General features: G+C 45.9%; 1 protein-coding gene across 5 annotated transcripts in view; it reads right to left on the bottom strand.

The window, feature by feature from the left end:
* FAR2 (fatty acyl-CoA reductase 2) overlaps nucleotides 1–25,807 on the bottom strand; it is a 236,213-nt gene that overhangs the window by 31,088 nt on the left and 179,318 nt on the right. For all 5 annotated transcript variants that reach the window (XM_090043864.1, XM_090043866.1, XM_090043862.1 and 2 more), the window contains 3 exons: nucleotides 10,964–11,141; nucleotides 9,525–9,569; nucleotides 1,454–1,572 (listed from right to left, as the gene is read on the bottom strand). In XM_090043864.1, the coding sequence (XP_089899990.1) occupies nucleotides 1,454–1,572; nucleotides 9,525–9,569; nucleotides 10,964–11,141 (342 nt within the window). The remainder of the gene's footprint in view (nucleotides 1–1,453; nucleotides 1,573–9,524; nucleotides 9,570–10,963; nucleotides 11,142–25,807) is intronic.

The following is a 25,807-nucleotide window of genomic DNA, read 5'->3' as shown; positions in this document are numbered from 1 at the left end:
GAATTCCCTCAGACTGATGAAGTAGGTTAATCATGGTGCCAGCACCTACTGTATAGTCAAGGACACCTCCCACACTGCATCTCCTACTTTGGGAGATGAAGTAGGCTGTTGCCTATGAAAGCTTATATTTCTCTAAATCATCTTAATTTCTAAAGTGCCATCCTGCCTTGCCTTCTGCTTGATTTCAGCCTAATACGATTAGCTCTACCCTCTTTTTTTGTAGTGTCACTGTGGGATGCTTAGGACAAATAAGAGGTGTTTGCATCTCTCTCTGAATATACCGAGCTTGTTCCAGGTAATTTTTTCTCCTTCACCAATGGGTGGAATGGAGGATAAAATTAACCCCACACAGTTGCCTTTTAAAAGGTCTTATCAGGCTCCCTGTATTCAGGCTTCTATACGAGGCTTTTCTCTTCTGTTGGCTCAGGGAATACAGGATAATACAGAGATATTTCACAATTCTTTTTTCTTTACTTTTGTTTTGAATTTACCTAGGCCTCTAGAGTAACTCATGCTGCTTTATATCAGAACACTCACAATATAAAGGTTTGAGAAGTTGAACAGGAAAAGTGGCTAAATCTTTAATGTAGCTTTCACTAACCAAAAAATTAGGGTATCATATCTTGCCTCCCATCCTGTGAACTAGTAACACATTTTTTCTGTTTACATCGCACATTTTTTGTAAAGCAACACTGTGAGGGGATGATCAAACATACATTCTAGCTGCTTTAAAGGTGGCTGTAGGAAAGCTGCTGCTGCTTGGTGGTGTGCAGCAACTATTTCGACTTAAATGTGACATTTGCCTGAGCCCATAGTGATATAAGTGAGCTAACTCATCCTAACATGGACCCTGGATAAAGCAAGGTTAAAGCTGGAGCAGTTTTGCTACACTTGCATTACAAAAGAATCATGCAGGGGTAACAGTTACATCATAGCATCTTGTAACTTGTATCCTCTGATATCAGTACAATTATTACCTTTGCCTGTACCCCCAGAATATCTTCACGTATCCAAGCAGCTAGTTGAAATAGTTAATATAATTGAAAGCGAGTCAAACAAACACCATTTGCTTAACTTCTCAGGAGAGATTAGTTTTAGGGCCTTACAATTCTATTTGTCTGGCAAAAAGGGTTTGCTTTTTTCACAGGAACTCAAGTGTTATTAAATGCCAGTAAGTACACAAGGCAAGAGATGAAGGGGAGGCAGAATTTCAAAGGACTTGAGAAAAGCCATCGATGAAGAAAGATTTGGGGCTGCCACCTGAGGTTGCTCTGTACTGAGGAACAACCATTGTCCTTCTTAGCGCCCACCACTAGCAAGCAAAATGCTAAACCTGAAAATCAAATGCTGCTGCCTTGTGAATTTTAAATTAAATCCTGTCTAGGATCCCTTTAAAAGACATATGCAACCACTATACCATACAGGAATTACAGAAATAAGACAGCATTCTTACCTGTGGACTGCAGTGTACCACCCAGCTACTAGAGTGAGGTTGATGACAACATCGACTGGAATCAAATCAGCTACTGCATCATTATTGGCTATCATTGTTCGGAGAATCCCTTTGCCAGCCTGTATGACAGAAAACCATGACAATTTCATTGGCTTCAAGAGGATCCTACATCGTTCAGTTGCTTTTCAAGCCTGTGCGGAACACAGAAGATCATTCTAGTTCTGTGGAGAACAGGACTTTATATTCTTGTGTGGATCAATCTGCTTCATGTCCTTAGATGAATTTAAAATGTGATAAGTTCATGCAAACAGAAATGTATGAAATGACAAAGAGTCTAGCTAACCAAAACACAGCCAGGAAAAAATATAAAAACAACCAGAAGCCTAAGGGTGTGTCTATACTAGTCCTCTGCCAACACTCAAAGGGAGAGCAGTATTAGAGCGACTCTGCCAGAAAGAGAAGAGGAAGCAAGATGGATAGGTGGGCCCAGTATCCTTCCCCCAACTACTCCTTCTCTCTAAGGCAGGAGTTTAATTCCCAGGCAGTAGGGAGAGGACAGAGATACCAAGATCAGCCACACAGGAGGGAGAACAGGGGGAAGCAGTATTTGAATCAGCATCTGCCTGGGACCCCATTACAGGGGGAGGCCACTTCCCTAGGGGGCATGGCTGAGTTACAACCAAACAGGGAGCCTTTAACTGTGCAAAGACCCTTGCTTAAAATCTGGGGAAAGAGAGGCCTGCCTGAAAATCCTGCATAGAACTGCTGTTTCTGGCATTTGTCCTTAACTCATAAACAATGATGTGTTTTTCCAGTGATTACTTGGTGTTCCTGACAAACCCAAGGGCCAAAAGCCAATTGTATGTAGGCAATCACACAAGCCTCTCCTTCACAACTTAGACAATACACCTCAGTCCTGCCCTGCAACCACCTTCTGTTGGTCTAGTCCTAGATCACAAGAGACTGCCATGGCAGTTCAATCCGAACCTAGCACATCACCTCCTATTCCTAATTTTCTCTCCAACATGATTTAATTTGAAATATGAACACATTATTTGGCAGGCTAAATAGGGTACATCATTTTTGCATAAGGCACAGCCTAATTTTTGCATCAGCTTGCTGACATTCTTTATTCTGTGTAATAACAGCTACATCAACTGAGATCTCTGAGATCATTTGCCTGTTTTTAGGCTGACATTTTCAGACACTCTCCTAGCCGAAGAGCTCTGGGGCCAATCACTATTCAGGGCATGTACTGAAACAGCATTAAACCCTAGAACAACTAAACATGGCTTTGCATGAGGAGGCGGTAGGGGGAGGGACGGCTGTACATATAATGTGCAACACTGAAACAAAGTTCTCCCATTATAGTTCAACGGAAACATGATTCATTTCATGCCTCCTCTGACATGACACAAAACAAAGCTTCTCACAGCAGCAGATGCTACTGTAGGAAAATAAAAATGAATTAGATTCTATAAAGAACAGAGCTGTATTCCTATTCTTTATAAGAATTTAATAGAAAGATGGGGATTTGTACAGACAAATGACCAGGAATCATGTACGTTAAACAAACCAATGCAAAAACTTTGAAACAGCTGGAGTTTGGATAAAATAATCCAAAGAATTTTATCTGAACTATCTCTACACCCTGAGTTTGTAAAATGGTGCAGAATATCAATCTCATCCACCATATTTACTCACCACAAGATCCAGAAATGGAATTCATTTTGCATATACATGTAAAAGTGATCCAAACGGACTTTTCTGTTGTTGTTATAAGTTTCAATGACTAAAACTTGAACTATTCCTTCTTACCTTATGAAAAAGTGGATTTTGCATTAGACTGAAAGCTGATACCCTGATATACATTCAGATGTCTTCAGTTATGTATTCCAGGGCCCAACACTGGCAAAGTCCATCTACAGCCCTTGAAAATATCACTCTAAGCACTTCTAGTTTCCATGTTCCTGGCTCTTGGTGCAGTCTTCAATGGGCACCTATTTGGCTAACTGTGAGACCAATGGATTTGAAGTTAAGGACTAAAGATGTCTTCTTTTTTTCTTCCTGGTCATCTTAGTGGTTATTTTTTGTCTGTCTACAGGGCATGTATATTCCCAAGAGAATTCTATTCCTGGGCATGCAGTCCTGTGCACATGGACAACTATGTACCTGATTAAGTCAATGGAGGAACTTCCTTTAACATTGATGGTGCAGCAGGAAACCCTTCAGGAAAACATGAATCACCATATCATCATATCAAATGCCTTGAAATGTTTTGCTTTCCCTGGGTTGATAATCACAAGAACAGGCTATTTCATAAGACTTTTGTGACTTACATTTCTACAGCTTTGGCACAAATCCAACAAAGATCTATAGCAACTACAAGATGTTACCAGACAAAAGTTGTCTGATAGTCAATGTGAAAACCACTGATCATTCCAAGTCCACATGATGCAAACTCCCTTCTGAATTGTTGCAAACTGATTCTAATTTTAGTGTAAAGGCCAAAGAACAGCACTAGGCATAACCTCTCTTTTTTGGAGTTATTGCGTCTGGTGTCAGGGATCATGCACACTGGAAGGGGAGGGGAGGGAAATTTGCACTGATTCTGCCTGTGCTTGGGCTTAAGTCTCCAGGGTTGCTGATCTAACATTTTTCATATATATTTACTTCAACGTGCACATTCCATGTGGCATGCACATGGCATGATAGTAGCTTGGGTGCTGGTAAATAACTGTGTATAATACCATTTTAGGTGCATCATCTAGGCTGCTGGCAGACATAAAAAAAACCCAAACTAAAAAAACCCCAGTGCTTTATCAGAAGAGGCATCGAGTTAGTTTGACCTGGCTCTGCAGTGTCTTTACAGATTGCATGCTTCAGCAGGGGCTTTTTGATGCTATCATCTAATAGTTGATTCAATCAGCTATTACCTAAAAGTGTCAAAAAGCCCCACTGAAACACACAATCCATACAGACATTGGGCAAACTGGGTCAAACTAATGCGATGCTTCTTTTGGACATGCACTGTGTTTGGTACGAACGTGCATCGAGTTTAAAGGCCTAGGGTTTTTTGGAGTTTTTTTTCACATCTCTAAGTAGCCCTATATATTACCAAAACTATTTTTGTAATGCATGTAGTGCAAAACCCAAACAATATTATCATGTACATACTTCAAGAGGCAAGAATTTTGTTTTGGTGATATGCTTTTTTGAACCACCACTCTAGTTGGAAGAGCTGCTGGACAAGCTTTCAGGCAATCAGCTGTATACAACATTTTCAGGTGGTCTTCTGCAGAAGGGCACTTGATGCCTCAAACCTGTCCAACAACTTTCACAGCTAGAGAGTTGGTCCAATAGAAGTATATCACAAAAAAGTCTTGCCTCTCAGACATTTCTTGGAACATCATGGATACAACACTCCAACCTCCCCCAAACACTTCAAATCATTTTTGGTATTTAATTAAGACATGAGAGAGGGGGAGGGAAGGGAAGGGAAGGTCTGCTACTTAAACTGTCTTCTTTTGAATTTCTCTTCTTTGACCCCTGAGTGATAGAAGTAAAATGTCAGAACTCAATACTGCATTTTAGGTGTGTTTCACAAGTTTTTTGATGTCTCTTTGTTCAGACATACAGAAACTGAAACTTTGGGGACCAAGGCAATCAAACATAATTGTCTATAATTTAAATTTAAGTTACAAAGGTGGGAATTTTTTCTGAGAAAAGACGAGCAATTTATAAGGGATTAATACAGTAGTTCCAGGGTGTCAGAAACCTCATTTGTTTGTTAAGTTTCAGTCAGAATTAAAATATTTGGTTGAAACCCTGGCACTCGGATTCCATGCTGGTTTTGTCAGTAGCTTCAGTAAGGTCAGGATTTCACCCATGGAATACAGGAAAAGACAGTTTTATGAAAGTTATGCTTCTGTTTCTCCTTGGTTGCTCAGACAAGGAACAACGACATGAAATATGTAGGGGATCCTGTACAAGGTCCCAAGATGGACATTATGAGGAAAAAAAAGGATGTGATTGATTGAGGAAGGTTCCAAATACTTATCCAAGAGTCAGGACTTATCAAAACAGTTCAAGGAGAAATGTTTTTAAAAAATTCAGTTAAAAGTAGTGAAAAACTCATGCCTTCAACTTCATAATGTACCTGATATGCAGACAACTCACTGGGCACCTTGTGAGAGTTATTCCTTGCATAATATTCTCAAGGGAAGCGGGTACACCCTAAAATATAACTTTAATTTGTATAATCTTGTGTTAACTGCATTCCAAAGCAACAAGTGGAGTTAAATAATGCAGCTATATATTTAAAATAAAAAAGGAGACAGGAAAGACAAATATTGATGAGGAAGCTAGAGAGTCAGTGAAGCAGAGATATGACAAGAGATTTGCAAATATAAAGGGGCTGCAATAGAGAAACTGTTTAGGCTCCCAGAAATCATGTAGCATGAAAAAACATTAAACGAGTATAGTAGCTTAATGCAAGGGACTGGGAGTAAAGAAGAGGGATATAACAAAGTTGATGAGTTTGTCCATCAGAGGAAGCACAAGGCTAGAAGGCAATCACTATGGGTAGTTCTTGAAGTGAACAGGAAACCAATAAAGCTTTGTGACTACAAATTACGTGGTCTGGGCTTTTTGTACATCGAAGAAATGAGTAGTAATGGCTTCCAATGAAAGCAGTAGTATTGATGTATATTTTTACTATAACTACTCTAGCATGAATGGTGTATTTCAGGTGTAACAAAAACAATTTCTATTTATGCCTCAAGGTATAAATGACCTGTTTTTGTAAGATGATATTCAGATGTAATCCCTGACCTGCTATGATTACAAACCACTAATCCTATTATACACGGCACATGGAGAATAATAGCAAAATACTATACTGTAATTAAGCTGGATAAACTATACATTGACAAAAGTATTCACCTTTAAGCCAACTAGTGGTACGCATTCTTTATCTAACATAGACAATATAGGCTTAAATGGTATAATATATGAAAACATGACCAGGGTAATATGTTTGGTTTTGTGGGGGAGGGAACAAAACAAGGGGAAACTGAGTGCTTTTCATATGTATTAGTGATACTACTGATTTACTTTTATATACAGTAAAAGTTCTGTTATCCAGCATCCCCCAGAAATGGGGAACAAAATATGTCAGTTAATTGAGCGGCCTGGACAGGCGTCCTTGCCTGGGCAGGCCACCGTTTCTCCTGCCGCATCTGGGGCATCACTGCCCCTCTCGCAGCATCGCCAACCCTCCTGTATGAGCCATGGGGCAGGGAGGTGGGCCCCACACGGCCTGTTATGCCCCCGGGCCATGGGGGCTTGATAGCACAGGCTGCTTTGCCCCAAGCCGTGGGGGCTTGGAGAAACTGGAAGTGCCACAGTGGGCACTTCCGGTTTCACTTTTCCTTACAAGCTGGCATGCCAGTTAATAGAGCATGCCGGCTTGTAAGGTGCTGGTTACCAGAGTTTTTACTGTAGCTTCTTTTTTAAACAGCTCCACAAAGAATCACAGAAGTTTAGGGCTGGAAGGGACCTCATGAGATCACTGGGTCCCGTACTGGTTGCTCTGCTAACGGTAGCATCACATTGGTGGCTCATATTCATTTTATGGTCAATTATGAACCCCAGGTCAATTTCAGACATGGTGGTAGCTAGTGTAGCACCACTGAGCCTCTAAGTCTGTTGCAGATTTTTCCTCTCAAGATGGAGCACATTACACTTCTCAATGCTGAACTGCATCTGGTTCTGGTCTGCCCATCTATCTAATTTGTCTAGGTCTGCCTGGATCATCAGCCTGGATCCATGGCTGCACTTCTCCAGAGCTCAGTCTCATAGGTGAAATCTGCCAGGTAATACTTTAGGAATCCTTGGGTTGCTTTTACCATTCCTTTGCACATTATGTTGCTATTTACAACAATACTCAGGGAACAGGAAGTGAGAATCAAATAGCATCGCTGCTATGACTGGAAAAGTCTGAACTGGGAGTAGGGGTATTTACATAGTTGACATGTTGAAGATGCAGACATACTGAACTGCATCAGGCATAAAGCATATGAGAATTAGGCCCAATATCTTTAATTCTGTGAACAGTCCACAGACTTCAGGGACGGGCACAACACACATGCATATAATGATAAAGGGTGATTTCAGAAGAAGACCACTCAACTTGTTTCATGGAAACAATGGGAAATAAAGACCTGATGTGAAGCCTGAACCCCAGCTTTGCAACCTAAAAGCAGCTGTTACCAATGGTGTGTCTACACATGCATTTAATCTGGGATCAGTTTACTTTCAAGTAAATGCTACTGGGCAGGCATCTACACATGCAGGGAACCAGGAGCAGATTTGCTGCTAATGGTAGCAAACTGCTTCCGCTTCCTGGGGCCCTGCTGCCACCAGTGGACGCTCTAGGCTCCACCTGGGTGCTAGCCTAGAGCTGGTAGGGAACCAGGAGAGAGCTGTCTCCTGACCAGGGCTGGGACGTTGCACCTTGTCCCCAGGGGGCTGCCTGCTGCCAGTGGGCTAGCAGTTAGCTCACTGCTAGTTGCCTCACCAGTGAATTGGGACAGGGGGCTAGGACCTATCCCACCCCAGCAGCTCTTTCTAAGCTCCATGTTTCAATCACCTGATCAGGGCCTGGGTCTGGGACCTATGCCTGACCGGGACAGCTCCCAGCTCCAGCTCCACAATCACAGGGGGGGAGGCTATGGAGCTTGTTCCCTGCTCAGCTCTTTTAGCATGGAGGTGGGTGGGGAACAGGCTCCCCAGCCTCTACCAGCAGGGAACTTCCAGTGCCAGCTCTGCGGTCACAGGTTAGCACTGGGAGATCCTTACCTCCCAGTCTGAGCTCTGCAGTCATTGGGCTTAGGCTGGGAGACCCTTACCTTCTAGCACCAGCTCCCCGACCACAAAGCTTAGGCTGAGAGGTAAGTTTCTCCTAGCTCCCTACTCATGATGATGAAGTGAGGACTGGAAGATAAGGATCTCCCAGCCTCCACTCCCTGATTGCGATCTCAGAGTGTGGGGCTTGGAGCTTTCTGCTGCCGGGCAAGGGAACAAAGTTCCTGCCCAGGCTCTGGTGGTGGAGCCTGCCCTGGCAGCAGACAGCTCCTGGGGGTAGGGAGCAATGTCCCATGCCCTGATGGTTGGCTGCTGGGAGCAGATTTGCGTCAGGCACTTACATGGTCAGGTGTCAACATGAGCGCTACTGCACTGTTACTACTCTAAAGTAAATCTGCTACTTGCATTTGCAGGTAGAAAATTTATTCATAATTAGCTAGGTTTACTATGCAGTAAGCATGTGTACATGTAGATGCACATGCTTACTGCACAGTAAATTATACTAGTTCTCAATGAAGCATCGCATGTAGGAATGCCCACTGTTACTCATTTAAGCGCTACTGGTGGTAATACCAATCCTTAAGGTTGCTTGACACTTTTCATTAGAAGACCCTGTTCAGTTTGCTTGCAATTTCACTAAATGATGGAATCTGAATGTGCATGGAGATTTTCAGCAAAAATGGTTCTCCCATTGCCAAGACCAGGGTTAGGAGAAAACACGCTGCCCTATAATTGTTAAAAATAAACTTCAGAGACCATTCAGTCTCAGGGAACTCAGGCTTTGGAGTAGGGGCAGGATATTTGAGGGGATAAAGTCTTAGGCTCAAGGCAATTGCTTTTGCAATCTCCCTATCCTCCTGATAATGGGAAAGCAGGGGTTCTGCAGAAAATGTATTATGTGATTATATAATCCAAGACTATATTATAAAGCTTGTGTATTATTGGACAAAAATTTGGTCATACAAACAACATTAGTTTTGGAATCTCTTGGTATCTGAGAGTGCTTTAATTTTTAACTACATTATTATTTTAATTTTTTTTTAATGCAATTTGAATGGACAACACTACCTGATGCTAGAAGCATGTGTTCATGTGAAGAACTACATAAAAGGGTTGTGTATGCTTTTGTTAAAACCACTAGGATGTCATCAATTTTTGACATGTAGTTCTTGATCAAAGATATAAAATAGTAGCTAATACATACCGCTATCATTATGCCACTTGTTCCATTGAAATTGTCAATCCAGCCCTGCCAAAAAAAAAAGGAAAGAAAAAAAAAGAAAAAAGGAGAAGCAATTATTTATTTCAGCAATGTGTGGTGCATACAGGATTTCAGAACGGTGAAAGGGTTGTGGAGCTGTGGTATAGATGAAGTCAATTAATCAGAACAAATTTTAACAGAATGCCAACTGAGCTGGGATAACTGCCAAGCAACAAGCTAGTACAAAGTATTTAACTGATTTTAAATATGGGATATGTGGCATGGCATCTGCTATTGTCTGGAGTTTACTTTACTCATCACAATACAGTCACATTTTGTTATAGAGAACACCATTTTACAGTGATAATTTTACTGTATGTATCAAATTTACTTTTCCAAAGTGCCTTGTTTGCCCTTGCTTGTAGTGATCAGCATGGTATATGTGTGTGTCAGGATCAGAGCAGAGGTAATTTATTTGATCATTTTCTGATGTTTTCAAGGACAGAAAAGAATATCACAACTCTTGAATATGACTGCTTCAGGTAATGGAAATTACATTATGTAGGAATTATAATAGGAGAGTGTAGTGTTTCTTCTGACCAGCAAATAGTATTGTGATGCCTAACAGAATTTACTCTGTCCTTCCAAGATGGATATTTTGCTTCAGATGCTAGGCTATGTCTAAGCAGCAAAAATAGGGGGAGAAGTAGTCATCTTCCTGATTTGGCCACAGTTTCAGGACTTTTTGCACCTTCTGATGTCATAAGTAAATGTGGCTTGGCAAATTATTTTCATAAATAAAGGGTCAGGGAGGCTCCATGTGTAATGCTCTTAATATCTGCAACACTCCTATAAATGTGCATTTGGTGCATTGTTGGAAAGTTCTGAGAAGCCAGCACATACCTCTATAGTATGTAAACCAAATGAAATGGCAGGCCAAGGGTGCTCAGTCCCAACCCTGACAAACTCCATTACTAGGCCTTTCTGGTCTGCCTACCACAGTGCCTCAGCAGAAGGCTTGGGAGCTGAATGCGCAGGGAACCTATCTGGCCCTTTGATAACTAGAAGTATACCTCTTAGCTCAGTGCTGAGGCACATGGACATGGTAACCTGGAGAGGACTGCATGCTTCACATGGTACTTCAGTCTCCATCATTTAGCATTAACATTTGATGCAATGAACTGCTTTTGTTTTCCTGGCATTATTTGAAAATGAGAATCTTTCCTGGAGATGTTAAGTGAACTCAATACTTCCGCACCAGCCACACCTCCTTCCCAACACCCATCAGCTTTCTTAGAGACCCTGAAAAACCAGAGTGCTCTTCTAAGATTTCAGGCAGTCACCTTCATAATGAGGAATGGCTTCCAGGCAGCAGATGACACTCAGATCAGGAAGGAGACTGAGTAGGAAACTACTAAAGAAAGAAAGGTGATCATGCTTACTGGGAAAGGCTCATGCCAACTGGCTCCTACGATGGATGGCCTGATGATGGCAATGTTCAAGTTGGCTTTCTCCTGTTGGAGCAGGTACTCTGTCAAGGCTTTGGTGTATGCATAAGTATTGGGCCACTCCCCAATCAGCTTGGGTGTGATGTCTTCAATGATAGATTCATCCATCCACCTAGCAGGAGAAAGAACAGAACTCCACTGATAAATGCCACACAAACAAGTAGATGAAATGGGGAGGGAGTCAGGGGACAACCACCCTCAGCTGCAACAAAGGAACAAGCAAATAGAAAGCCTTGTAGGCTAAGTAAGGAACAGCTTGGATAGCCCTGTGGGAGATGTTTTAGCTAATGAATTATCTAGATGCTTCTCAGTAGCATAAATGAGTCCACACTGAGCTCTGTGTTGCCCTGGCTAGACTGCAACCAGTGTCTTGTTTAAAGCTAGTTCAGGTAGCTCTACACCATGGTGCAGTATCCTGAGTGGATGTTCTCCTGAGACAGGTTCTGACAGAATCTCCTAACTTGGGACTTCCATACCTTCCTCATCAGCACAGACTAAGTGCACTTTCTTGTAGGTTTCTGGCAATCTTCTATGCCACCAGGAATTTAGCTGTATTGAAAGAATTTTAAACATGCCCTTTTTGTGGTATTGCCATTGCATTTATTACATACATCTCTGACACTGCTGGGTCCATCTACACATGTGCTTTGGAGTAGGGCTGACTAATTAGCTTCACAGTAAGGCATCACTGTCTACCCATGTGCCTATATTAGGGCACAGTAAATTAATTAACTCTGCTGTAGGATAGTAGTGTCTGGGACAAGTACTATCCTACAGCAGAGTCATTTAGTGTACCAAAATGCATGTCTACACAGTAGCTGGCTGGGACACAAGGGTGCTACAGTGTGGGGGCCAGCTAGCCCCCTTCCCACTGAACAGTGCCACCCAAAGCCTGCCTCAAACAGCTGCAGTCCTGGGTGCATGTGAAGACTCTGTGCTCAAGAGCAACTGACTCCAGAGTGAGCTGTGCCAGAGTTTACTGCTACATGCTAAATTGCTTATGTAGATGCATCCACTGTGTCTGAATGCAGTGTTACAACATCCACTAAAGAAGAAAATGATCTGCTTGGGTCTTCTCCTTCCAAAGAAACAGATGTGGCCTACTGTCTCTAAGCGGTAACATGGGAAAGTAGAGAAAAGTAGTGTTTACTAATTGAAGGATATGGGTTCAATTTCTACTTCTACTAGAATGCCCTTAGAAAACTTCTGCTGTCCCACCAAGCAAAAGCAGATCAGTGACACAGGCTTTTCCCAAGGCTAGTGGCTGTTTCTGTCTGGGTGAAAGATGCAGGAAATATTTCCCACTGCAGCAGGAAGGATGGTCCTTTCAATTGGCTGGTACACATAAGATTAAGAGAATACTGTTGTTACCTGATAAAGGACATACGACTAGATTTTTAAAGAGGTTCAGGTGCTGGTAATGTGTAGATTTAAATAAGAATTCTATGTCTACATACCCTCAGTAATCTGCTGCTTATTAATTTGGCTCCAAGTAGGAGACGTCATCACTGCCGTTACTTATCATACCTATTTTGTTTACCCTGCCTGTATTTAGGTTCTGAACAGAAGGGAACTAGCTGTGTTTCCAAAGTTCATGAATAGTGCTAGAAATCCAGCTAGTGTTTGCAGTAGTCTGACGCATCAGCCCCTACAGTCAGAGCTAAGATCCAATAAGCATTTTGTCCCCTGCACTAGATGGTACTGCTTACTGGACACATTCTAGAGATATTATTGTATTTTTTTTGCATACCACACACATGTTCCCAAATAAGAAGCTTCTTGGTTTGGGAAGGTAAAATGAAAATAAAGATTTTTTCCTTTTAAGCAAACCATTCAGAATCAGTTTCCTCCTTTAAGACATGCACTTCAATTTTCAATAACCAATTGTGGGCAAAACGGTGAGTGTGGTATGTGAATAAATAAGACAGTTTCACATGGATCTTTCTTTAGCTTTTCCCTGCACAAAAAATGCAAGAAGATGGGAAGCTCATAAAATAAAGATGGGAAACTGACTGGGGGGGAAAGCAAATGAAGGAGGGAAAGGCATGTGTGACATCTTGATAACTCCTTGATTAAATGAACTCCAAGCTGAGTTCCAAGCACCACAAGCTCCAACTTGGTTCCTCCATTTGCACATTGATCTTCAAGTGATGGTTGGAAATATTCCAGCAAAATGCTTCCCCCTCCCCCCCTGCATCAGAAAGTGCTGATTCATCAAAAACAAAACCTTTTTCAGGAAAAGGTCTGTTTCAACCAAATCTTCAAGTGTCATAAAAATTATGAAAAACAATGAAAATGTTACATTTCAAATTTGTTGCCAATTTATAATGTTCCGAGGGAGGAAGGCACTGAAATTTTTAGATAATGGTTTTTTTTGGCCTGACTGGGGACAGGAAAAAAATATTTTAAAATCTCAAAAACTCTCACGAGATAGGGGGACCATTTTATACCTAAGAGTTGTTTGACTATGTGTGGATATTAAGAATGATAACAACATTTTTGAAAGAAATCATGCTGCAGTTATCACTATGGAACACCCATTTGTTTTCCACGAGTGTCTAAGTTGCCATCGGAATACTCTAACAGGAGTACGCGAGACAACTTGTAATGCTAAATTTGTTGCATCTTGTCCATTTAATAAACACTTCCTGACAAAGTACACTTCTCAGGTGCCATTTTTTCTTGATTACTTGGTATTTAATTAATACCCTACGTAAAGGCACATAGAGGTACTATTTTGAAATTGTCTAGAGCAGGGTTGTCAAAGATACCTTGTGCTCTGGGCCGGATATAAACTATGGTGCTCCTTGCAGGGTAGATCTGTCTTGAGACACAGGTAATCTGCAGTAGGTCCAGTGGCGGCTAGTAGCGACTGCAGTGGCAGTGAGATTGGTGGTAAAAGGGCAAGTGTTGGTGGACCAAGCAGCCATAGGGTGGGTAGGGCTGTGTCAGCCCAGCCCTTGCTCACCCTCCTGCCACTGACAGTCATGTCCACTAGGATCTGGGGCACCTGAATTCTGTGGCAGGGCTCTACTCTCCCCCAGCCATGCCCCCAACTTCCTGGTAGCTCAGCAGGCCAGATCAAGTGCTTTCATGGACAAAATTCAGCCTGCAGCCTATCTGTTCTACACCCCAGATTAAAGGAACTACGGGTTTATTTGGACCTCCAACTTCAAACTTTTCATTTTTCGTTGGTGTTTGTCTGCAGTGATTTTTAGTTAAGATGCTGTGTACAACAAGACCCTTTTAAGGGTGCTATGGTTGCCACTCAATATTAGTACCATTAGGTATGCAAACACCTAGACATGATTCACAAGATAAACCCAGCCATTTCAAAGAGCAATCTATAGTGTCAAAAACATTTTGACTTCTGGTTTTTCAGAGGTTTTTGCAACAGAGTAATTGCCCTATTATTTTTCCATAGTCAGAAAATGAGCAAAAATTAAGAGCTGACATTTTTGAGCGGTGCCTTGAGTTTAATGAGGTTGAGAACCACTGGTGTACAGGTTTGTATTCTTCTCAAAGCAAAGAGAAACAGCACTATGCTTTTAAGTATACTAGCATTTGTTGTTTTTCCCATGCAAAATTTCTTCCAAGTTTTTCCCCCTCTAGGAGCTGTCTTCTAAGGCCTCAGCAACAGTCTGATACATGCCCCATCAGAAGCAACAATCCCTCTTGTGATCTGATTTGCTGGGATTAGTATCACAAAAGCGCTAAGCTGACAATTCACGCAGGTAAACTCCTTTCACTTCTATACCGTTCTCATGACCTACATTTGGGATTTTGAAACGCTATCTCCTACTGTAACTGCTTTTGCTCACCAGTATCACTGTCACATGGAATCAAAGAAAAATGCTGTGTTTAGCAGCCTTCCTGCCCCCCCCCGCCCCCAATATGCATGTATATATTTTATTGCGAAGAAACTGTCTCTCATTATTAAGGCTGTATGCTCAATATAAATAAGGCACTCCCTTATATAAATCTGAAGTGACCTCTTTTTTCTGTTCCTATAATATTTTAATCAGGAACAGTGTGCACTCTGCCTCAGTCTATACTTTGTGTACTGTGCTGTGCTTCTTACCTCAGTGCACCCTCCAAAGCTGATTTCCCTCGGCTTTAGATTATGGCAAACCTTGCTTGATGGGACAGATTATAGGTTTGCTCTATTGGCCTGGCAGCAGTTAGAAGTGTAACTTTTGCTTTGCGCAGATCAGTCTGAGGGTTTCAGTTATAGCCTCATATTGGAAAACTGGGAGATTTTAGGAGGGAAAAACAGGGACAAAAAAAGCAAAAAAAGCTAGGATTTCAACCAAGAATACCAGTTGAGTAAATAATTCCAAATATAAAGTAATGAGAGGACTGAAAGGACAATTAAAAAGATCTGTTTGCTGTGGGGACCTGTCACTTAAGGTGTTCATAGAAATACTGGCCTCATATGTCTAAGAAGCTTCTCAACACCTGAGCCTAAAAGGTCCTCATTGCATGCCACTGAGAAACAGGAAATGACCTGCAAAGAGAGAAGAGTCTCTCAGTGTGACCTACTGCAGTTTCTATTGGCACTGGCTATCTGAGCGCAGAAACAGAATAGCAGTTGCACAGCCAAGATTGCACAGTATTGTTAGCCTCAGACATGTAGATAAATGAAACCACAGAAAAGAAAAACAAGATGTTTGCTCAGCCGAATGCTTTAAAAGAATGTTTTTAAAATTGACATTTCAATAGAAAGGGATGCTTTCACATCTTGGTTGGGAGAAAATGACCTACTGTTTCTTTCCCCTTTTTGCTGACAAAATTCTAGAGAGAGAGAGAGAGAGAATCATGCACAAACCTTTAATTAAATAATATTTTAAGGGGAATGTTTCCACATTTCCTTACCTGTTAGTTTCCTTTATATATATCTAATATATATATATCTACAGTGTCAGTTTGGACACTTAGATAATGCTTCTCTAAGGCACTCGATGAAGACAGTATAATGATGTATTCTGGTTGCAGCCTCCAACTTCCTCTTTGGTTCCATCCTGCCCCAGCTAGCCCTTTGAGCTTCAAACTCTCTCAGTCTCTCTGTCCTTTGTCCGCCTTTGTGTTTTCAGTACTTACCCCCACACAAGTCCATAACCCTAACTTTCTCCTTCCTGCTCTTCCATGAAGCCTTTTGAAGCAGTGGATATAGTCTTTCTGGACTTTGGGAAGACCTTGGACACTGTCTCTCACCCCATTCTCATTAAAAAACTAGGAGACTGTGGCATTAATACCTACACAGTCAGATGGGTCAATAGTTGGCTGGAGGACCACACCCAAAGAGTAGTGGTGGATGGGTCATTTTCGACCTGGAGTGATGTGGGCAATGGGGTTCCCCAGGGCCTGGTTCTTGGGCCTGCGCTGTTCAACATCTTCATCAGTGACTTGGATGGGGTGGGGTAAAAAGCACCCTGTTCAAATTCCTAGATGACACCAAGATGCGGGGAGAAGTGGGCATGCTAGAAGGGAGGAATAGGCTGCAGTCAGACTTGGACAGGTTACAGGGGTGGGTGGATAAGAACAGGATGGGGTTCAACACTGACAAGTACAATGTGCTGCACCTGGGGAGGAAGAACCAGCACCATACCTACAGGCTGGGGAACTCCCTTCTCACCAGTGCAGAGGCAGAAAAGGATCTTGGAGTTATTGATGTCAAAATGAACATAGGCCGACAGTGTGGGGACACGGTCAGGAAGGCCAACTGTACCTTGTCATGCATCCACAGATGCATCTCAAGCACATCCAAGGAGGTGATCCTCCCCCACTCTATCCAACACTGGTCAGGCCGCAGTTGGAGTACTGTGTCCAGTTCTGAGTGCTGTACTTCAGGAGAGATGCAGACAACGTTGAGAGGGTCCAGAGGAAGGCCACCCCCATTATCAGGGGTCAGAAGGGCAGGCCTTACGAGGAGAGGCTATGGGACATGAACCTGTTCAGCCTCCACAAGAGAAGGCTGAGGGGGGATCTAGTGGCCATTTACAAACTAGTCAGGGGGCACCAGCAGGCATTGGGAGTCCTTGTTCCCCCAAGCACTACCAAGAGTGACAAGAAATAACGGTCACAAGCTGGCAGAGAGTAGATTCAGGCTAGATATCAGGAGGCGCTACTTCACTGTCAGAGCGACTAGGATCTGAAACCAACTTCCAAGCGAAGTGGTGCTGGCTCTTACCCTGGGGATCTTTAAAAGAAGGCTGGATGAATGCCTTGCCGGGGTCGTTTGACTCCAGTACTCTTTCCTGCCATGGCAGGGGGTCGGACTTGATCTGCTCAGGTCCCTTCCAACCCGACCAACTATGAAACTATGATCTCCTGCCTAGAGATTGGAGAGAACTCCAGGAAACTTCCAGGACACTTGAAACCAGAATCCAGAAAATGACAATCCTAACTTGGTTTCAATGCCTTTGACAATGGGAGGCAGTTCAAACAGGTAGCCTAACACCATTTGCAAAGGCTAAAGAGATATGACAGCTATCTTAGCTGTGGGCAGCCTGTGGCTTCTAACCATAACAGAAGGCATAAAATACTTTGAAGTAAGGACAGACTTGACAAAGATGCCACCAAAGTTTAGGAAACCAAGAGAAACTGTAAAACAAATAGAAATAGGAAGAAAAAAACAAAAAACCAAACCAAACCAAGGTATAATTATGTAACTAAGAAATGGCAACTACATGTACTACTAGGCAAATGAACTAAATCCTCTGCCTCATCCTAACCTCTGTGGCTGATCCTATTTTCTCCCTTGCCAGTTAGGCTCCGGAGCGGTGAGAGACGCGTGGGTGAAGCCCGCTGCACCCCCGCTCCCCCGAAGCTCCCCAGACACCCCCTCAGCAGCCACAGAGCCCCCTGCCGACTCCCAGCACAGCCGGAGGTAAGCGGGCTCGTGGAGGGAAGGGGTTAACTCCTCGCTCCCTGGGAGGAGGCCCCTGCCTGGAGCCGGGCCGGGCCAAGCCCCTGCACAGGCCCCTACTTGGCCCAGCCCCCCAGGGAGCCACGTGACCAGAGCCGTGTGAACAAGGTGCGCAAACAGGTGCTCGAGTTAGCGCGGAGTTCGCGCAGGAGAGGGCGTGGGAGGGCACGAGACCCTGCCTGTGACCCCGCCCAGAGTAGTCAGCCCCAGCCGTAGCCAGCCTACCAGAGGCATGACACGGATGGACACGCGCCACACCCTGAGGGTCCCCTCAGGCTCTGCGGCCCCCCCATTGGGCACCTCAGAGACGGCCGCCCAGACGGAGCCCCTGGCTCTTGGCTGCGGGGGCTGCCTGTCCCTTTTTCAGGCTCTGGGGCCCAGGAGCATGACCACCTCCCCTTGCGGGGTTTGCTCCCTACTGGGGTCTCTGGCGCGCCAGCTGGAGGAGCTCCAGGCCACAGTCCAGAGACTGCGTGCCATCAGGGACTGCGAGCAGGACATAGACTCCTACTGCCAGGCCCTTCTCCCCCGGGAGCTGCAGGGGAGAGCACCGTCTCCCTCCACGACTAAGGAGGACTCTGGGACCTCTCGCTCTGCCCAGTCAGGGGCATGGACCAGGTGGTCAAGGGCCCCAAGGCCCGCCGCACCAAGGCCCCTCCCTCGCCGGAGCTTAGCAACAGGTTCGCACCTCTTGCAGCCCCAGCAGAGCCTGCTCAGTTGCCAGCTCCCGCAGGCAACCCAGGCTCAACCACAGCTACTGCCCCTGCTCTCCCCAAGAGAGAGCGAAAGGTGTTTGATGTGGGAGACTCCATCCTGCGGGGCACTGAGGGGGCAATCTGCCGCCCAGACCCCTTAGCCCGGGAAGTCTGCTGCTTCCCGGGGGCCCACATCTGAGACATTGCGGAGAGGATCCCAGAGCTCCTCCGGCCCACAGACCACTACCCCATGCTCCTTATTCACGTGGGCACCAATGACACGGCTCGGAGCGCCCCCAGCCAGGTCATGAGGCGCTACAGGGAGTTGGGAGCGGGGCTTAGGGGTCTGGGAGCTCAGGTGGTGTTTTTGTCGATCCTCCCAGTCTTGGGCTATGGGCTGAGGAGGGAGAGGAGGATCCACGCAGTGAACCAAAGACTGCGGAGCTGGTGTCATCGGGAAGGCTTTGGCTTCCATGACCACAGCCCGCTCTTTGGTGAGAGGCAGCGAGCTGCTGGGAAGAGATGGCCTCCACCTCTCTCCCCTGGGGAGGAGGCTCTTCTCAGCCAGGCTGGCTGACCTGCTCCACCGGGCTATAAAAAATGCCCGCTGGGGGATGTGGGGGGACTACTGCCACTGCTGGCCCGCTGAGCGACCCTTGCAAAGCCAGCAGACCAAGGCACTTAAGGGAGCCCACCCCTGCCCCGGCCCTGGCACAATCTGTGGGCAAGGCAAGAGCCCCTAAGGGCACACTTGCCTGCCTGTACACTAATGCCAGGAGCCTGGGTAACAAGCAGGAGGAGCTGGTCCTCCTGCTCAGTGCAAAGAATTATGACGTCACTGGGATAACGGAGACCTGGTGGGACTCCACCCATGACTGGACCACGGGTATAGAGGGCTGTACAGGAGGGATCGTGTTGAAAAAAGGGGCAGGGGTGTAGCTCTCTACGTGAAGGAAAGCTACATGTCCCTCCAAGCTGATGTTGGCGACCGGCATGGACAGCTAGAGACCCTCTGGGTAAAAATTCGTGGGAAAAACGGCATAGGGGACACAACGGTGGGAGTCTACTACAGACCTCCCACTCAAAGTCCTGAGCTTGACCAGGAGTTCGCCCGGGAACTGACTGAGGCCGCTTGCTCCAGGACCTTGGTTGTCATGGGGGACTTCAATTACCCGGACATCTCGTGGGAAGATCACTCAGCAAAATCTGAGCGGTCGCAAAGCTTTCTCTGGTGCGTGGATGACCTCTACCTGACTCAGAAGTCTATGGGCCAACGAGGCGCAAAGCGCTGCTCAACCTGGTACTGGCTACAGAGGACGACCTAATTGGCGACCTAGTGAGCGATGGGAAGCTGGGTGACAGCGACCACGAGCTGATCACCTTCACCATCCGCCGTAAAGCTGGCAAGTCAGTCAGCAGCACAGAAGTCCTTGACTTCAGAAAAGCCGACTTTGACAAGCTCAAGAGGCTTGTCGGTCAGGCCCTCAGGGACCGTGACCCCAGGGAGATGGGAGTTCAACAAGAGTGGTTGCTTCTCAAGGAAGCGATCCTCAATGCACAAGCTAAATCTATTCCAACACGGAAGAAAGGCAGCAAGAAGGCACAGCAGCCCTCCTGGCTCTCCAGGGACCTAGCGGACCTCCTGCGGCTAAAAAGGAAAGCCTACAAAGGATGGAGGACGGGATTCACCTCCAAGGAGGATTATTCTGCGCTGGTCTGGTCCTGCAGGGAGCAAACTAGGAAAGCCAAGGCTGCAACTGAACTCCAACTAGCTTCAAGCATCAAGGACAACAAAAAGTCCTTTTTCAGATATGTGGGGAGCCGGAGGAAAAGCAAGGGCAACGTTGGACCCTTGCTAAACCAGATGGGGCAACTGACAACTGACGCCCAGGAAAAAGCCAACCTATTAAATAGGTACTTTGCGTCAGTCTTTCATCAGTCCCATGGGACGCCCATGCCTGCTATGGCACAGGGAGATCCGAGTGATGGGGATCCCCTACCCTCCATAAATGCTGACCTTGTGAAGGAACACCTTGAGAAGCTGGATACCTTCAAGTCAGCTGGCCCTGACAATCTGCACCCCAGGGTACTCAAGGAGCTGGCGAGCGTCATAGCCCAGCCCCTGGCACGGATCTTTGAAAACTCCTGGTGCTCTGCTGTAGTGCCCAAAGACTGGAAGAAGGCCAATGTGGTGCCGATCTTCAAGAAAGGGAGGTGAGTGGATCCGGCTAACTACAGGCCCATTAGCCTGACTTCTATCCTGGGGAAGATCTTAGAAAATTTTATTAAGGAGGCCATCCTTGATGGACTTGCCCAGGCTAACATTCTAAGGGATAGCCAGCACGGGTTTGTTGCGGGTAGGTCTTGTTTGACCAATCTCATTTCCTTCTATGACCAGGTGACCTATCACCTGGACAAGGGAGAAGAGATTGATGTCATATATCTTGACTTCAAAAAAGGTTTTGATCTGGTATCCCATGATCACCTCTTGGCCAAACTGGCCAGTTGTGGCCTTGGCACCACCACGATCCACTGGCTGGGAAACTGGCTCCATGGTTGGACCCAGAGGGTTGTAATTGATGGCAGTCACTCATCGTGGTGCCCTGTGACCAGTGGGGTCCCTCAAGGCTCTGTCCTGGAACCCATCCTGTTCAACATCTTCATTAATGATGTGGACATTGGAGTCAGGAGTGGACTGGCCAAGTTCGCCGATGACACCAAACTTTGGGGCAAAGCATCCACGCCAGAAGATAGGCGGGTGATCCAGGCTGACCTGGACAAGCTCAGCAAATGGGCGGATGAGAACCTGATGGTGTTTAACACCGAAAAATGCAAGGTTCTCCACCTTGGGAGGAAAAACCTGCAGCATCCTTATAGGCTCGGCAGTGCTACGTTGGATAGCACTACAGAAGAAAGAGACTTGGGGGTCATCATTGACCACAAGATGAACATGAGCCTGCAATGCGATGCTGTGGCTAGTAAAGCGACCAAAACGCTGGCTTGCATCCATAGATGCTTCTCGAGCAAATCCCGGGACGTCATTCTCCCCTTGTACTCGGCCTTGGTGAGGCCACAGCTGGAGTACTGCGTCCAGTTTTAGGGTCCACAATTCAAAAAGGATGTGGAGAAGCTTGAGAGAGTCCAGAGGAGAGCCACGCGCATGATCAGAGGTCAGGAAAACAGATCTTACGATGACAGGCTGAGAGCCATGGAACTCTTTAGCCTGGAAAAGCGTAGGCTCAGGGGTGATCTGATGGCCACCTATAAGTTTATCAGGGGTGACCACCAGGATCTGGGGGAACGTTTGTTCACCACAGCGCCCCAAGGGATGACGAGGTCGAATGGTCACAAACTCCTGCAAGACCGTTTCAGGCTGGACATAAGGAAGAATTTCTTTACTGTCCGAGCCCCCAAGGTCTAGAACAGTCTGCCAGCGGAGGTGGTTCAAGCACCTACACTGAACACCTTCAAGAGTAAATTGGATGCTTATCTTGCTGGGATCCTATGACCCCAGCTGACTTCCTGCCCTTTGGGCAGGGGGCTGAACTCGATGATCTCCCGAGGTCCCTTCCAGCCCTAATGTCTATGAAATCTATGAAATGCAATGACACACCCATGTCTGGTCACAAAGCCCTCTTAGTTTCTGAAGCTCATTTTGTCCTTTGCATAGGTCTTTTTCTGAACCATTGAGTCTACTGAGGTGAACCTGCTAAAGACAGACAAATGGACTCCGCAAGTTGATAGAAAGTTGGAAGGTACTTACACCCAGGTTTTCTGTTTCCCATGGAAAAATGGAGAAAACCACGGATTTCACATTTTTATCAGAAAAACCCATAGATTTTCCACTTTTGTAAAGAGCTCTGCAGGCTGGTTGAGCTCCAGTCTGCAAGAGCTGATTGCAAAAAGGGCAGGAAACCCCTAGTCCTGCCCAGAGGAGGAGGGAGAGGGGGAAAGGCGGGGCCTGATGTTCTCAGTCACCCAAGGCTTGGCTTAGGCTCACTTTCCTTCTTGGAGCCTGGGAAGTGGTAAGTGGGGCTTGCAGGGGGCTGAGGGAATGAAATGTTGGGGAAAGAGATGGAATGTTAGAGAAATGGTTTCAAGGTTTCGCAGTGCTCCATGCTGCACCAGGTTATGAAGGAGGGAAGCAGGGCTTCAGGGAACAGCAGTAAGCTTCCCTCCCCAGTGGCCCAGCATGGCAGAGAGCACCAGAGCCATGCAGGGATCTCCTTCCTGCTGTTTGCCCCGCGCTAATCTTCTTTCTGCATGTGGGACTGCAGTAAGGGCAGTGACAGGCACAGGAGGCATGTCACCAGGGCAGTGGTGGGGAGATCTGTGCATGGCTCCGTTGCTGCCTGCTGTGCCAGGCCGCATCCACTGGGCTGGGGAGGCCCTAGGAGAGGGAAGCAGAGCGGCAGGGAACAGCAGCTAGCAGCAGCTCTGCTTCCCTCCCTTGGGACCTTCCCAGCTCAGTGGGCATGACCTGGCAAAGCTGATGGCAGAGGCGCTGCATGGGGATCTAACCACTGTTCACCCTGTGTTGCCCTGGCAATGTGCCTCCTGTACACTGGGCTGCAGTGAGGGCAGCAGCATGAGGATGAGCCCCTCAAAGCAGCTGCATGAGCAGAGGGCGTGTTGCCAGGGCAGCACAAGGGGAGCAGTGGCACAGAGCTTCTCCATGCAGCTTCACTGCTTCCTGCCACGCCAGGTTGTGCGCACCAGGCTGCAGAGGCCCAGGGGAGGGAAGCAGGGTGGCAAGGAGCAGTGGAGCTGGATGGAGAAGCTGCTAGCTGATGTTCCCTGCTGCACTGATTCCCTCCCCTGGGGCCTCTGCAGTCCGGCAGGCACAAGCTGATGTGGGAGGTAGCAGAGGAGCTGTGTGGAAAACCTGCTCGCTGCTGTTCGCTCTGCGCTGCCCCAGCAATGCACCTCCTGAGCGTGGGGCTGCAGGAACGGCAGCAGCATGGGGATGCACCCCTCAAAGCAGCGGCAGGCACAGGAGGTACGTTGCCAGGGCAGCAGGGAAGACCAGCAGCGGTGAGATCCCCACACAGCCCTGCTGTTCCCTGCTGTGGCGGGCCATGCCTGCTGGGCTATGGAGGCCCTAGGGGAGCAAAGTAGGGTGCGGGCCTGAGCCCATATCCTGCGCCTACCCCCCATATAGACCTGGGAGGCATGGGTCCCCCTTTCCCCCCCCGGGAGTGTGCACAGCAGCAGGGAGCCAGTTCTGACCCAGCAGGCAGGAGTGGGGGCAGGGGGCTGCAGACCCGAGTCTGTAGCCTTGGCAGCTGGGGACCCCCTGTGGCACGGCTGGGCGAGCAGGAGCTATGGGTGGGGGGCAAGGGATACCAGCAAGGCTGTGGAGGGTGAGGGGACTACAGGGGTTTTAATAATGGATTTTGAGGTTTTTATCAGAGAATTTACAACTTTTTTTATAAGAGAATTTGCTATTTTATTTATTTATTTAATCAGGGAAACCAGGATTTCTGCCGATGTCCTTAGAAGACTTAGGTTATTCTAACTAGAAGCTGGGGGAATTATACTGAAAACTGTGGAGTCCTAGAGTAAAATCAAAGTGAGAACATATTTTACATTACCTTTTCCAGGTAGCATTCAGAGTGAAAGTATTTTTTGGCAAACCAAATTTGGGAGCAGTAGCCTAATTTTCTCCAAGATATATGGCTTTTACACCCATCCCCAAACATATCAGAAGGAAGAAAAGAGCTACACCAGCACCCCAGGTTAAGGACTGGCAGAGTTAGTGCTGATACCACACAAGTGGAAAACGATTTGGAAAGAAAAAGGAAAGCAAAACATGCAGCTGTAGGAAATCTTAGTTCTTCTCAGAGGAAGGTTTCCCTTGGGTTCCTGTCAGCAGGTTTTATTTTTCTTTCCAATTATTCTCTTTCAAAAATTCAGTTAAATGAACTGCTCTGTTGCCCTGCTGATTTTCTGAATTTTCCAGCTGAACTGTGGTTCTCTGCAGAGAATGGATCCCAGAGATGGACAGTTCATTCCTGGGCTGAAAGAACAGGAAATGAACTGCTGGGGCTGAACTCAGCAGACTAGTCTGCAAAATGATGCGGTCCCATTTTAAATCTCTTCTATAGCAGTTTATGGGTCTGATTCACCTCTGTTCTACTCCTGTTTGAGGATGGTGTGACTTCATTAAAGTAACTGGAGTCACATTGATAGAAAGCTAGAGTAAGGCCATGGTGAATCATGCTCAGTAATGGAAAGTCACAGTTCCTATAGAGGGCTAACAGCTTTTGGGCTTTACCAAAGGAAGAAGCATCACTCCACTTCCACTAACACATATAAGCTCCATCAAGTGATTCAGTCCTGGACTACTATAAGAATCACATGAGCACTTAAGAATAGTGTGATGAAAAACTAAGGAACACCTGAAATAAAAGGACCAACACATCTGAGTAATTGTATCAAATTCCTTCCTATTCAAAATAAAAATCAAAATAGTCCTGGGTAGGCCAGCCTCAGCACGATGTCAACAGACCTCTAAATAAAGACTTGATAATTAGATGGAAGCTATGTTAACATGGCTAATCTTTCTGAAAAATTCTGGAAAGGGAGAGAAACCAAACATGATATGTGCAATTATATGGGAACGAAGCCTCCAAACAACTTTTCCTGAAAATGGATGGTACCTCTTGACGGTAGCTGGAATCCAACAGAATAGGTATGCAAACAAGTTTATTTATTTTTTAATTAAATTTTCTGTATTCCAAGACAAATTAGCCAAAACAAATTCCAAATCCACGAGTCAATCCAAAACCATAAGCGGCCCTACTACCAGCAAACATTTTCCACCCCCATCTGGGGCTTTTAGAAATTTCCAAAATGGTTGGTGGGCATCCAACTTGAAGGCCGAAGCCTGGAAGCTTGGAGTTCAGGTAAGTTTTGCTTGCCCTCAGCCATAGGGCCCCAGAGGCAAGCCAGGAAGGAGTCTCCCATTTCTATAATGTGGGCTTAAAGTCAAGACCCTCCCACTCTAGCAGCTAAGTGGAAGGTTTACTATGCATTACCTTGGCAGGTACTATCCCCATGCCAAGAAAGCGGCCTTCCCTGGTGTGGCAAGGAAGACCGCCTCCATGGTCACAGTATTTCCCTTGCCACATAAGCATAGACTATGCTCAATCT

Source organism: Crocodylus siamensis, chromosome 4 (genome assembly GCF_052110815.1).
Source record: "Crocodylus siamensis isolate JL-2025a chromosome 4, ASM5211081v1, whole genome shotgun sequence".
Lineage (NCBI taxonomy): Eukaryota > Metazoa > Chordata > Crocodylia > Crocodylidae > Crocodylus > Crocodylus siamensis.
The sequence above is the reverse complement of the archived record's forward strand: the minus strand, read 5'-3'. Positions and strand labels throughout refer to the sequence as shown.